Source organism: Syngnathus leptorhynchus, chromosome 1 (assembly GCF_054491065.1).
Source record: "Syngnathus leptorhynchus isolate UIUO chromosome 1, UIUO_Slep, whole genome shotgun sequence".
NCBI lineage: Eukaryota > Metazoa > Chordata > Actinopteri > Syngnathiformes > Syngnathidae > Syngnathus > Syngnathus leptorhynchus.
In genome coordinates this window covers 8196836-8211332 of record NC_141195.1, presented here as the reverse complement: position 1 = coordinate 8211332, position 14497 = coordinate 8196836, and the positions used below count along the sequence as shown (strand labels likewise).

General features: G+C 41.9%; 2 protein-coding genes across 3 annotated transcripts; both read left to right on the top strand.

The window, feature by feature from the left end:
- The first annotated feature begins 964 nt into the window (after positions 1-964).
- On the top strand, positions 965-4589 carry sdf4 (stromal cell derived factor 4). Of its 2 annotated transcripts, none has more exons than XM_085924174.1 (7): positions 965-1261; positions 1726-2033; positions 2219-2355; positions 2576-2689; positions 3006-3164; positions 3366-3541; positions 3812-4589. In XM_085924174.1, exons 2-7 carry the CDS (start codon positions 1732-1734, stop codon positions 3986-3988), a joined length of 1065 nt encoding a protein of 354 aa, XP_085780300.1. In that variant the 5' UTR covers positions 965-1261; positions 1726-1731; the 3' UTR covers positions 3989-4589. The 2 variants fall into 2 exon arrangements, with proteins under 2 accessions (XP_085780300.1, XP_085780290.1); XM_085924164.1 differs by having other exon boundaries at positions 966-1336.
- Positions 4590-6835: 2246 nt separating this feature from the next.
- On the top strand, positions 6836-9515 carry LOC147061744 (uncharacterized). Its single transcript, XM_085915905.1, has 2 exons — positions 6836-7705; positions 7778-9515. Exons 1-2 carry the CDS (start codon positions 6878-6880, stop codon positions 8822-8824), a joined length of 1875 nt encoding a protein of 624 aa, XP_085772031.1. The 5' UTR covers positions 6836-6877; the 3' UTR covers positions 8825-9515.
- Positions 9516-14497: the final 4982 nt, after the last annotated feature.

The window sequence follows — 14497 nt, the reverse complement described above, 5'->3', positions numbered from 1 at the left end:
TTCAGACATCTCCAGAACACTACGCTGAGATCCAAGTTGCCTTGAGCACATTCATCAATCTTATTTTTAATAAACCTACTGGAGAGAAATAATGTGGAGCTACATAGCAATTTGGCAATTAAAAAATGCAAACCTTAACTAAGGCTTAATCTGGTATTAACTGCATTCAGCGCAAATCTGCGTATAATTAAACTGTAAAAACGGTATAGTGGTCTGAAAACCTGTTAAACTACACGATTCAGTTTAGTATGCAGTTATACCTTTTAGCGTTGCGCCATCTAGCGGCAGAAAGGTGAAGTATGCGCTGCGGCCATAGAAATGTACACGAAAACCATCAGAAACATGAACTTCTACGTTGACGGTGGCGCCATATTCTATGTGACAAAGTGATGTCATAATGTTGTTGTAACGTTCCCTATATTCCGCATTCAGTCTGGAATTTGTTTGGATCTAAACGGTGCAAAGGTAGAACGCGAGAATAAGAGCCCAGTTGTCAATCTTGCTCTTTTCATTATTGATTAAAAAAAATCACCTTGTACATGCAAGCCTTACTTTTTTTTTTTTTTTAGACTTATTGCAATTTAGTGCTGCTGTTATTTGGATACATTTTATTGTATTTTATTATGACACCTCTGCTGCATCCTTGAGATCCCTGCATCCCTGGTGATCGAGGGAAAAAAGTATTTCAGAAACATTTACTTTGACTACATCTATGAAGTTTTAATCTTGTTAATATTTTTTGTGGATGTATTTTTTTTGAAATTTTAAGAGAGAACTGGGGTAGAGCTGTCCTCAATTTCTGGAAATTTGCTTCGTGCTGTGCCATGCCGTGGATTTTTTCCTACTATGGTGAATATGTGCTTAGGCCTGAAAGATTGGGAAACGTTGCCTTAGAGTTCAAGTCCCACTTCCTAAAAAAAATAAATTAAAACAATGGTGCCTTCCAGTGCAAGTCCCACTTCCTAAAAAAACCCCAAATGGTCTCACTTCCTGCCGTCAGTTCCTTGGTACCTCGTCATCAGGACGTCAAAACAAACAGCGAGCATTTTGCCAGATCGCGTGACGTGTATTTTACGAGTGAACAAGAACTTTCCAGACGATTTTTTTGGGTCACTTTTGTTATCGAGCAGAGAGACATCCCACATTGGACGACGAATCGTGAAAGCCACGTCTACAGGAAGCGACATTCATCTTTGCTAGCCCCGCTGTGGGCAGAGACGCGTCGAACTAGTTTACCCTTTGCGGCTTGGCACCACCTCGGGTAACCGCTCGCTTGCCTGTCACCTACTTCCCACGTCATCGTTTGCAGAGGTGCCTTTGTAACGGTTCTTCACAGGTGTGTTCATAATTGAACTTGGATCAACGTTACTGCGATGCTAGCCTAGCGTAGCTACATTAGCCAGCTGTGCGTTAAGTACACAAGGCGTCATAAAGTTGTCCAGCGTGTTTAGCAGCCTCCCATTTTTCTTTGGCGACATTCTGAAACGCTTAACGTCCAATAATGTCAGAAAATTACGATCTGGTATCCATTGTAACTTCTGAAAATATCTACAATCCCCGTTGCTTGTAGTTTGAGACAGGAACTACTCGTAGACAAAACCTAAAGGGTTCTCACGGAGTCAAATGACCATTCATCCAAACTTGATCTAATGCCGTAAAATGGTTTACAGACTAGTGCTTTTGAAGTCTGACATGTAACCTGATGTGATTCTTGCCTCTCCACAGCAAATCATGGCAGTTCATAGAAGACAAAACATTCTGGCTGTGTCGCTGTCCTTGTGGATCTTACTGCTGGACACGAATGTAAGGGCTCGGCCGGCTAACATGTCCGCCCCGAAAGACAAGAGCTTAGCCAATAAGGACGACAATGAGATTCTTCCGCCAGACCACCTGAATGGCATGAAGATGGAGCTGGACGGCCACCTCAACAAGGACTTTCACCAGGAGGTCTTCTTGGGCAAAGACATGGAGGAGTTTGACGAGGACTCTGAGCCCAGGCGGAACAGGAAGAAGCTTATTGAAATCTTCTCTAAGTATGATCTTACCTTGAAGAAGACAAAGTGCCGATAATGCTGAATATTAAATACTGAGTTAGATTTTGCATTTCATATAAAACACTCTTCCAAAAAAAAAAAAAAAAAGCTTACGTAATGCAATGTAGAGACACTAGAGATTTTCGAGAAAGTTCAAATGTTTCTGTTTAACGCCTCTCTCCCAGAGTGGATTTCAACAAGGACCACAGTGTGAGCGCCAAGGAAATGCAGCGCTGGATTATGGAGAAGACAGAGGAACATTTTCAAGAGGCCATGGAAGAGAATAAGAACAGCTTCCATGCCGTCGATCCGGACGGCGACGGTAGGTCTGTGGGGGATTTTGAAACAAGTCAGGATTTGAGTTTGACTATTTAGGTCAGAACCTTTGGGTAAAAAAACAAGTACTGGAAAAAAAACAAGTACTGGATGAATTTGATTCTTTCTAACATTGAATACTTACTTAAATTCTGATTTACAGATTGTTTAGCCCAGTTCAGGTCATTCCATGATGGCATAATTTTGTCCTCTTAATGTCTTTACAGGTCACGTGACATGGGATGAATACAGAATCAGGTTTCTTACCAGCAAAGGTTTTACTGAAAAGGAACTTGCAGAGAAAATCAAGAATAATGAAGACCTTAAACTGGATGAAGAAAGTAAGCAGAGAACGCCATGGAATATTTCCTGCATTTGTGTTCCTTGTTTATAAGTTTGTGTGAAAAGAACATACTACGAGAAGAGGTTGATTAATACATAAGCTGGTTACAAAAACAAAGGCAAGGCGGCTTTGTTTATATAGTTTGTAACTCCACACCATTAACCTACCTAAGTAAATCTGCAGGTTCCAAACTGCACGCAAGAAGTTATCCACTGTACATGTTAACGTAGTGTTGTCATCTTCAGAAGTTCTCGATCACATCAGAAGTGAGAATTGTTTGATAAGGACATCTTTCTTTATGGTACTGCTTGCAGCTCAGGATGTTCTGGAGAGCCTGAAGGACCGCTGGTTTCAAGCTGACAACCCACCAGCAGACCAGCTGCTCAATGAGCAGGAGTTCCTTTCCTTCCTGCACCCGGAGCACAGCAGAGGCATGCTCAAATACATGGTCAAGGAGATCATGCGAGACTTAGGTGACTTCTCATTTCTAGTCTGCATTGCAGTCCTCGTGTCGTTTGATGGTCATTTACTGCCCTCTAAAACATTTTTTTTTGGATTGGACAGCAGTGGTAATCTGTTGGTGGCATAAACATGTGTTTAAATAGAAATGTATCCTTTTCCTTTCCAGTTTGGAATCCAAATGCAAACCGGATGTTTTTGTGCTTGTTTTGCAGACCAGGACGGCGACCAGAAGCTGACAGTGTCGGAGTTCATCTCTCTCCCTGTGGGTACTGTGGAGAACCAGCAAGCCCAGGAAATGGACGACGACTGGGTCCGCGAGCGGAGGAAAGAGTTTGAGGACGTCATGGACTCGGACCATAATGGAATCGTCACCATGGAAGAACTGGAGGTGGCCGCTTCCTTTGTTGCTATTTGCTGAATGACACCCTGGCCCTGCCAAGCACACAGATTTGGGGAATGAGTAATCATAATTGCATGTTAATCTTGATTTCAACTCAGTTTAGTAATGCCCTTGTAGACTGAAAACCAACATGTACCCAGAAAGGAAAAATCTTCACCTTTTGCTATAATGAAATGATTGTCAAAATGTTTTTTTTTCCCCTCATGGTTGGCAGCTAACACCCAAAGCCTAAATTTGTGGTGCTTTTCTTTTTGACAGGAGTACATGGACCCAATGAATGAGCACAACGCTCTGAACGAGGCCAAACAGATGATCGCGGTGGCCGACGAGAACCAGAACCACAATCTGGAGCTGGAAGAGATTCTCAAGTACAGCGAGTACTTCACTGGCAGCAAACTGATGGACTATGCCAGGAACGTTCACGAGGAGTTCTGAAGAGTTTTTTTTTTTTCACGTCGACTCGAGTTGGCTAGTCTCGTTGGGGTGCGGGCTACGTTCAGGCAAAGCGGCTGTACTCTTGAATGTGTCGCACCATGTTCACCGTCGATGAGTGCGCATTTGCAATATGTGTATATGAGATGTATCCCTGGATGAGACTGAAAGAGCAGTTTGTGAGTGTGTACAGTGTAAATATTCAATATCACTCGCATGCAGCAAATTAACCTTGCTCATTAAAGTGAGGTTCAGTGGTAATAGTTTATTAAATAAAAGACAAGTAATGTAACAGATTAATATATGATCACAAAAAGCTCAGGTGTCAGCAAAAAAAATATTTAGCTCAGCTGATATACTTGCCCAAATCTATATTTATATGCGCACCGCTGTCACATGCTTAATAGGCTCATTTTGGAATGATATTGTTTTTTTCTTTTAGCAGGTTTTAAATTGTACATAAGTGTGGTCCAGAAGTCTGTAGTTCTATTCCCTGTAGTGTTGGAATGCTGCTCAGCGATGTTTAAGAAAAAGGGCAACATTGACAAGCTGTGTCACACCTGTTGCAGAGGCACTGCGAAATAAATATTTCCTTACCAAATGATCATTTTTGGTGGTGTAAAATGATTTCCTTGCTGACACTAAAAATAATTCAGTCAGTTTTGCCAGGGACTATAACTGGAGTGTCCATATCGGGTCTTTGAGGGTAGCTATCTTATAGATGCTTTCCCTCCTCCATTCCACCTGATTCAAATGATCAGTTCATCAGCCGAATGTGCAGAACCCCGATAACGATGGTGAACATTCAAATTTGCTATATTGGAAGAGTATAGCGGCCTTCGAGGACTGAATTTGGATGTCCTTGATGGATAAATGTCAAGAGACTAAATTAAAGGTAATTCCAACAATTAATTCTGAAGTGTGTACCGAACACTTAGCCCACTTGTCTACCCAAGAAGTAAGCGCTCATTCCTGCTTGACACTTGATCTGCAGAACGGAAGCGAAAGACGTACGGACGTGTCCATGCGTACTAGTCGCGGTGCGTATCCGGAGATTTCAAGTCCTCCGGACACCGCATGCGTATTTCATGAAGCTGAAGAAAAATAGAACATAGTATTTTTTTTTTTTCATTTGATCATAAGAGCACTTTGTTGGGAGTATTTAAATTTTTAGAATCAGTGTCCATTATGGCCAGATGTCTAGTCATCAGTCACGTTTTGTTTAAACGGCCCAGTAAAAAGTTCACCCCTAAAAGTCAGGCCCTATGCAAACTTTCATTAAACAGTAGAGGCTCACTGGCAGGGGAATGTACTGCGTGGCAATTTAATGTAACCTTTGATACAAAGCTCAGTGACATCATCAAGCGCCCTGGTCCTGTTGTCATATAAAGACGGACTGAAGCTGCTCAGCAGGCTGCTCTGCGATCAACAACAATCAGGCAACAAGCTGCAGCGTCAGTCCGTCTCTAGCTTTCACCATGCAGGAGCAACAAGCGATGAGGGATTCCCAAGAAGTTCTTGCACACACCATGTCGCCTCATCAGGAGAAACTGGCAAGAAACACTGTGAGCACGCTGATAATGACGCTCGTCGAACGCTTCCCAAAGAAAGTCAGGAAGTCGACTGAACAATATGATTTGCAGCTGATAATCGAATGGGTCTACCATAAGGTTCGGAAGGAGGTCGACCTGGAGCCTCTGGCTGCTCTGAACATGGCCGCCTATAATAAATTTGTCAAGCTAATGATCGAGGACCTCTCTGATCAGTATGATTCGCAAAAGAAGCTGCTGGAGGCTCTAATCTCAGACAAGCCATCATTTGATGATGTTGTGTCAAAGCACTTGACCAAAAACCTCAAAACTTTTAACCAGATCATGGAGATGAGCCCAATGAAAAGGTTCTTCACAGCTTTGAGCAGAGCTTTACTCAGGTCTACCACTCCACCACTCGGACTGCAAACGGTCCTCTAAATGTTTCGGCCTTGGAAAGTTTCATCTACCTTCTGTGGTGACCTAAGAAATGTTTTTGAACTGCAGTACTGATTAAATTCTGTCATCTGTGATTCACTTTTTTGCTTTTCTTAGTATTTAGTATCATTACCGCACTTGTAAAAGGGGCATAAAACTTTTAAGGCACCCCCACATTGTCAAATTTGTTAGGGGAACTTGTTTGCTTGGCACACCGCTGCCTTGTGCTTAATGGGACGGTAAATACAAGAATAGAATCATTGGCGTTGTACAAAACCATCACTTCAGAAGATAAAAGAACAAATTGTCACGTTTGTTCACCCGTGAACACTGCATCATCAAAAACAGTGAGACATTTTTAACACTTAAAATGGATTATGGAAAAACAGACCATGTAATCTGAGCAATAGATTTATAAAAAAAACAAAATTACAGGCGGTGGTTTGCCAGACACCAGCAATATCATAAAAGGTTCTGTGAAACTACGACTGTCAGATAGCCACAATACAGCAGAAGCTAACTGCTGCAAGCAATCCAAGGATTTGATTGTATCCCGAAAAGAGCATGTGGAATACCTGACTCACATCCTAAGTCATTTGGAGACCAAAATCATGTTTCTGAAAAAAAAAGAGCAAAAACTCGGAATTAATAGGAGGGAGGGTAGCGCAAATGTCAAATAAATGCTTAACGCGAGTTATTAGTGTCTTTTTGCTACTACAGAAAGTAAAGTTATTTCCATGATCAGAGTCTACCTTTCAAGATCAAATGATGTCATCACTCTCATGTAAAGGGGGCTAAATCACATCACAAAGAAAATTTTGTTGTCATAGAGTCAGACAAATTTGCTTAGTAGCACGTGAGGCCTCAATCGAGTCACATTGTTAACAATCTGAAATTCAAGGTGGGACGCACTGGACCAAAAAACATGGAATCAGACTTTGCAGTGGATCCGGACAGCATTCTACCGATTGTGTCAAAACATTTTGACAACATTTCACCAGCCCAGTGGTGCTTGCTCTCGGAAGGGCATTTTGACTCCAATACAGGAGCCACCTTGGCGGAAATGTGCACAGAGATGACCCGAAAGCTGGCCACCGATACCTTGAGACTCATCATACCAGAGTTCTTACAACGGGTCGGTGAAGCCACGGTTGAGGATTTGACTCCCGTCTCGCAGGGTGCGACCAACAGCGCATTTGCTTCAGCGCTGGGCACCCCGTTACAGCAGTGCAACTCCGCCAGCAAGTTGGACTCACTGTTAACCGATGAGGTTTCTGAAAGGGTGAATCGCACTTTGACCTCAGCTACAGAAACGGACACTCGAGAGATCGTGCCGCTCATGTACATCCCCGGCACTTTTACCAATCTCAACGTGCTCTACCAGATGGTACGTCTCGCTTGCAGTGCGTTGCGGACTTATCTATGTCACGTCGAGTCAAAAACTCGATGTTTCGGAGCGTGCTGGCATCAGCCGTCGAACTACAAGCATCTTGAACACACCCAGTTGATAGAGGTTGAGAAACAACAAAGTCTGGCGTCATCCTACACCTCCAAATCGAATATCAATGCTGATGAGACAACCGAAGCGGTAACTAAAATCCTCCGTAAATGGTCAGATGGCAGTCACACTGGATCTGAAGATTCACAACTTGAAACCTCTACAGATGTTCAAGGCACAGCGACTGACATTGTCACAACGATTGTCGAAGATCTTCAGTACACCTCAGATACGGACATTGACGGCAGCAACCCAGTAAGGCCTCATTTCGATCTGAGGTTGATTGAGAAAACGTTGACCAACTTTTTTTCTTTACATGCACAAAAGAACTCACGCAAACAAAAGTTTGTTGAGTTCTCAAGAAACAGGTTTGACAAAATGATGGCTGACGTGATCCATCAAGGTCTGTGGAAAGAATCCGAGTACTTGGTGGCTTTCCCCAGCGCCTCTGCTGATGTATGGGATCCCGAGGTGTCCCGACCCGCCTCCGACCCTCCTCCTTTCAGTTTTCAGGCAATCCAGAACGATGTCGAAGAGTTGTACAACCAATTTGCAACGGAAGAAACAAAGGTCATGAAAACCGATGAAAGACTCAATGATGAGATGACCATGTTTTCAAAAAAGCTGAGGGATCAAATCTATGATCATGTCCAGGCAAACCAGTCGTCCAGCCCCTCCGAGGATGTAGACAAGCAAACGGACGGGCAGAGGAAATATATCAAACAACACTCGGATGTTCTGTTTAACGTTGTGGAGGATTCCGTCGGTACGTTCTTGCAGCAGATGCTCCTTTGGATGGAGATGGAGTCCAAAAAGAAGAGAGCAAGTACAAATGCAGTGTGCGGTGCCTTAAATGATATCGACATGCTCATGTCTTCAATTATGACTCCAAGACAAGAGAAATCCAGTTGGGAGCCAGAAGACTCATTGTCTTCTGAAATGCAGTCTCACACATCCTCAGTTGTCATCACAACAGCAATCCTGGAGAAGCTCGCTATGAGTCTGGTAAGCATGCTAATCATGACGCTCGTGAAACAGTTCCCAAAGAAAGTGAAGAAGTCAATGGGACAGTGGGAAGTGCAGATGATCATCACTAAGGTTTATCGGGAAGTTTTGAATAAAGTCAACTTGGAATCCTTCGCCACTATGGACATGGTCACCTTCAGTAAATTTGTCAAGTTGGTGATCAAGGACCTCTTGCATCAGTACCGCTCTAAGACCAAGCTCTTGGAAACGTTCGAGTCCAATTCCGATTCGTTTCGAGATGCCGTTTTGAAACATCTCCTAAACAATCTCAAATATCACGGAGACGCCGTCGGCAGGAGCAAAATTAAAAGATTATTTTCTGTTTTATTCAACCCATCCACATTTTAACGTCTGGATGACAATGATCAGAGTTGTTTCAGAAACAAGATTTTTATTAGAAACGTTTTTTAACCTAAATCCAGTTCATGTTTGAACCCCTGGAAGATTTGTCCAGTACCTATGGGTACTGCAAATGCTCACCTCCCAATGGGAGTCTGTGGTCAGTTTGACCAATCCATGGTTGTTGTGCAACAGGTGTGTCATTGGCACCGGCGGATGCTCGACCATTTGCAGCAAGATTGTTGTGTTTGAAACACACACAACTACAACTTCTGACTGTACATCAAGTTTAATTGAAGGTTCCAAAGGCTCTCACTATCATGGATACAGAAGTAGCCTTATTAGAGAGTTCCTGGGTTCGAGGTCAAAAGACTTGAGTTTTGCAACATGATTTCTTGTTTGTATTTCTGTTGTTGTGTCAGAGCAAGTCGTCCATTCCAAAGTGCACAACTCATACGCGTTTATTCTCCGCTCATTAATGCATCGTCTAGGGATTCCACAGATTCAACTCTTTCTGTGAGTCTTCTATTACGCCAGTATTGCTAAATGGCAACACTATAATTTTTAAGTATATTTCAGATTGGAGATTATACAAGGTAACACTTGTAGATTTTTACCTGTTCTATCAGATACTTTGCATCTACAACTCTTAGCAGCCTGTAACTATGGTAATAAAAAATATATCACATGAGCTACCCATTGGTTCAACCTTGTGTTGGTTTTTTTTTTGTGTGTCTGCTGCTGATCTTAGTGTTTCTTGTCAGATCGGAGTGCAAGTGGTTACTGACACTTCCCATTACATCACAGCGCCAAGATGCATGAGCAAAAGTCAAAACGAGTCAATAAGATCAAACCGTTCAAGTTCCTTTGTGCATGCATTCAGCTCAAAAGGATTTTTCTAAGCCCCTCACACTTTTCCAGGCCTTTGAGGTTACATGACATACCAACTCACGAGACAGAAACTTCAATTCCTTTCTTTGTCGTAATGCACTAGAATGTCTTAAAAACGATTTTTCTCGCCCGTTCCATTCCGCATCGGAAATTCCCTGTTGATGATTCACCACCAGCCTATTGCGTAACGATGGTTGAAACCGGGATATTTTGGACCATTTTACGTACAATCAAAACATGCATACCGTAGCAAAGTGAGTCAAATCACAATGCGTGGAAGAAAAAGGGACGTGTCCTAGAGTAGAGCAAGGGAGGCCCTCTGCCCCATGTGAAGCTCATTCCTTTTGCGCAGTAACACAAGTGCATCCCACGGCCAGCTCGTAAGGACACTTGCACCAGATATCGTGTGGCTTGTTGCGTATTCTCTTGTAGATCGGAATCTGGATGTAGATGGGCTTGGCAACCATGTGCGCCACAGTGCAATTCTTGCAGACAGCATGCTCGATGATCTCGGGCTCCCTACCTTCACTAAAATTCCACCTGCAATGAAATAGAACTTTATGAGGACAACTTTTTAGACCCCTGAGCAATTTTCGGAAAACTGTTGATGGGTTGTAATTGCAACAACTATTTGTTTGCCGTTAGAAACAAAAACTCCAACTTACGTCAGTTCCCAGGGAGCAACTGAAGATCCTCCCAAATCCGACACGTGTTGGAAGTGCGTGCGCTGAAATTTTGGTGAAGAAGTGCACTTATTTGGACACAGAGGTTTGCTGCACACTATCCCCAGTAAGACCAGTAAGAGCTGGAAACCCTAATAAAGAAAACAGAAATGAAAGCCCAAGACTTGTCAGTACGATCTCTTGAGTGTTAGCATGTAACATCACAGAGTGTTAACATACGCAAAACCACAAAAGTGGAGAGGAGCTCGCCTTCTCCTCTCCGGTCCAGTGTCCAGTTTTAAAACTCCCTTTGTGCTCAGACGGCATCAGAGCCCAACAACGAAGTGACTGCCTGATTATTTCATAGTTTAATTTAATGCTCTGGCTAAACAATTCCATATAAGCACTTCTGAGCGTTGCTTTTGAAACATGTTCATAAAGATTTTGCAGTGGCAGCTTTGGCTAAAAACAAAACAGACTTCAATGATAATGCAGACAATGTTTGCATGTTATCAATATTTGCCTAAAGTTGGCAAAGGCCAGTGGATGTATGTTGCCCTTCCGCATTTCTTGCCGTCTCGCCACTAAGAGCACTTTGCAAGGTGTATTTTCTAATCCTCACATATTTGAAGGGTGTTGAACCCAAAGTAAACCACCTACAAAAAAGGAATGGTCAGGATCAACCTAAAATGCACAATAACCTTTCCAGGTGAACTAAATGTAACCCTCTTTAGACCTTAATGTACCTTTTCATGTTGTAATTCTTTTTAGAGTAGGAAAACAAAACGTTCTGTACTCACCAGAGTTTTGCTGGCAGTCATGTTGATGTGGGAATAGTACATTTGAAAAAGTTGTGAGCCGTCCAAACTGAATGCGTGTATGTCCAGGCAGTTCTGTTTTTATACAACCTGCCATGCCCGTGACGCCAACATGCATTTGCATGGTGCGCTGGCCACAGGAGAGTTGCTGAGGTTTCATAATCCAAAGCACGATTGAAAACAGCAATTTAGTCATTGTTTTTATTACAGATTGGGAAGGATTTGCTGTGCCATTGAGTATCACTGTTACTCGTGTGTATGTGTTTCTATTGCGTTTGTGTGCCAATAGCAATTTCACTCCAGGAGTTGGTGCTAATTTACTGATAGGCATGCCAATAGAAATTTACATTGACATTAACATTAGTGTTAATATTGTTTGAAAATTGAATCGTATTTCACTTTTTGTGCATTGAAATATTACACTAAACTCCAACTAGGCTGTCTTTAAAATGCTTCAAGAACAATGGAGTTATATATGCAATAGTTACAACATGGTTTATTCAACTTACTTTCACAATGTCATGAATTTGCAAATGAAACTCAGCATTCTGCATACCAATCTTTTTTTCCCCCCTATTATAATATTTTAAACATCAGGAGGAGACAAAATAGAAATCATGATTAGATTTCAATTTAATATCAAGCCCCACTCGGCGTAACCAACGAAGCTAACATCCATGTTTTTAAAATACGGGAGGTAGCCGTGTAAACTGTTGTTTACAAACTCCACAGGGCTGAAACTAATAAAGTTAAATTATTTTGTTGATTAAGAAATTATTTACATTTTTCACATGCTCACTGTTTTCTTGTTTTTTGTTGTTGCTTTAGGTCCTTCAATATTTTATTTAATCAGTGCGGCTGCCATTTTAAAATTCATGTGGTCCCACTGTCATGATTCAGGTGTGTGCTATGAGTCAGACCTAGCAACACTCTTGTTTGGAGGCAAACTGCAGAAGCCTGATTTCCATGTGTAAACGTTGGTGTGTGTATGTATGAGAGTGTGTGCCTGGGATTCCAGGTAATAATGAGGGAGTCACCGGTCTTCCCTCAGGAATTCACAACACGTGAAAAATGGGAAGCCTGTTGTCTGACCCACTGAGGTGCAATGAGAAAAGATGTGACCTCACCGACTGAGTAACTTTAAAAGTGGATGATGGTCAACAACATAAAAAAAAAAGATTTAAAATCAATGAGACATTTTGACATGACATAGTGCAAACATTCCTAAAACAAAATCAAATCAAAGCATGTCAAGTTGAAACCGTTTTTATTTTGCTGTCATGACGACGATCAATCACAAACAAGGCCTTTCACATCACGATGGAGGACAAAAAAATAAGCACCAGTTTACAGACACTCGATGGCGTCGGTGGAGGAATTTCACACCTTGTGCCAGCTCATTTCAGGTGAGACCCTGAGGCCACAGGTGAAATGAAATGGATAAAAATGGCATTCGTCCACCGTTGTGCGATACTGGGCAGCATAACTCAAAGAAAAACATTTACTTTCTCATTGGATGTGATCATAGCTACATAAACTGTTTAAATCCTCAAGAGAAACACAGAATTATGATACAGATACACAATTAAGGAGATTGTGTCGCCACCTAAAAAAAAATAAAAAAATCCAACAACAAAATAGTCTGGGAGTCGCCACATGATCTGCTGCCTCAATCTGCGTTTTGGGAATAAAATTGAAACAAAAGAGCTGGCGGAAAGGGGCAGTGGATATTTGCATTGCTAACGATACAATAAATGTAGCATCATTCTAAAAAAAAAAAAAAAAAAAAAAAAAAAACTATTTCAACACTAAAACTCCAATGAGAAAACACTGACTTTGAAGAAAGTCACTTTTGGATCACGTTAGCCTCTGAATTACTGTCGGACACACTGAATCGACAAATCGAATTACGACCTGTTCGACACACAAAATCATATTGTAGGCTTTGTCCTATGAATCCAATAATGCCCCCCCGCCCTGTCTGACTGCAGACTGGGGCTCAGAGTTGACATGTTGAATCATCATGTCGAATTTCTTTATGCAGTATAAACATCAGCTTGCATCCTACAAGGGGAAATGTGTACATTCTATGATTCGACTCCGAACCACAGCAGCCGACTTTACCACTTATTCGCAGCCCATCGGGGTACCCGATGTCAGCCATGTTTGTTATGAATTGGATTCAGGCATCATTCAAACAGCGACAGTTTACAACACACTCTGGACGTCAATTGTCACACACGCCGGTGCTGTTGACGTCCTTCAACGGGAGGTCGGACTTGGTTGTGAGGAATGTTTGTTTCAAACACAACTTCTCTTTATTTTTCTCTCTTTTTTTTGGTTATTTTATATGAAACAGTAGAAAAAAGGGGACCTTGGAGATGATCCTCATCCTTAAAATCACCTTAGGACTGCGAACCATTTTGCGTCGTTGAAAATGTCTCACAGGCTTCAAGTGCTCTGAAGAACGTTCGAGCGACAACCACTGAGTTGGAAATGTGACATGGCAAAGATGAACAGAACTGTGATGCTCTTTCAAAAATGACATCCCCAGGAGTCGGCAAAAGCTATTGATTACTTTTTGTTTGTTTGAGGAACTATATACAGTGTTGTGTGTCAATCAATACCTGGCATGTCTCATTTTTCATTTCAGATTAGATGAACCAAAATACAGAGACACATTGTCCTTTATAACCCAATGTTGCTTTTAGCTGCCATACAATTGTCTGTAGCAGGGGTATCAAACTTGTTTTTTTTGGTCACGGGTCACATCATGGTATGGTTTCCCTTGAACGGAAATTGTGACTATGAACCCGTATAATGTATGATTACCTCATATTATCACAATTACACAACAAATCTATCAGTTCTTCTCCAATTTATTTTAAACGTGGAACTGCTTAAAAAAAAAAGGGAAGACAATTACCGTATTTTCCGCACTATTAGGCGCACTAGAAAACTTAAAACTTACTCAAGAAACCACGGTGCGCCTTATAATGCAGAGTGCCTTATATATGGATCAATTGATGAATTTATTGATTCATACTGGTTGCACACAGTGCTTTGCCAAAATGTTTCAGTACATTTTAGTACGACTAATAAATTACAAGGTTGCATCGCTTTCCAGCATTACGGCAACCGTGGTCAGGGGGCTTGGCACTTTGCTGAGGCTCATGGGAGTCTGTGAGCTGAGGCTCATGGGAGTTTGCGGGTGGCTAATGCTATGAGGCTCTTTCATTTCAAAATAGGCTGCTTCGTTAATGTTTCGGGTAAATTTACGGATCGATATGGAAGAGAAACATAAGTAAGCA

What these genes read in the sequence shown, in the direction of transcription:
- sdf4 (XM_085924174.1), top strand. Translation starts at nt 1,732, where the DNA reads ATGGCAGTTCATAGAAGACAAAACATTCTGGCTGTGTCGCTGTCCTTG. An exon ending in CGTCGATCCGGACGGCGACG is followed by an intron (nt 2,356 to 2,575) that starts GTAGGTCTGTGG and finishes ATGTCTTTACAG; the next exon opens with GTCACGTGACATGGGATGAA. An exon ending in GGAGATCATGCGAGACTTAG is followed by an intron (nt 3,165 to 3,365) that starts GTGACTTCTCAT and finishes CTTGTTTTGCAG; the next exon opens with ACCAGGACGGCGACCAGAAG.
- LOC147061744 (XM_085915905.1), top strand. Translation starts at nt 6,878, where the DNA reads ATGGAATCAGACTTTGCAGTGGATCCGGACAGCATTCTACCGATTGTG. An exon ending in ACATTGACGGCAGCAACCCA is followed by an intron (nt 7,706 to 7,777) that starts GTAAGGCCTCAT and finishes CATGCACAAAAG; the next exon opens with AACTCACGCAAACAAAAGTT.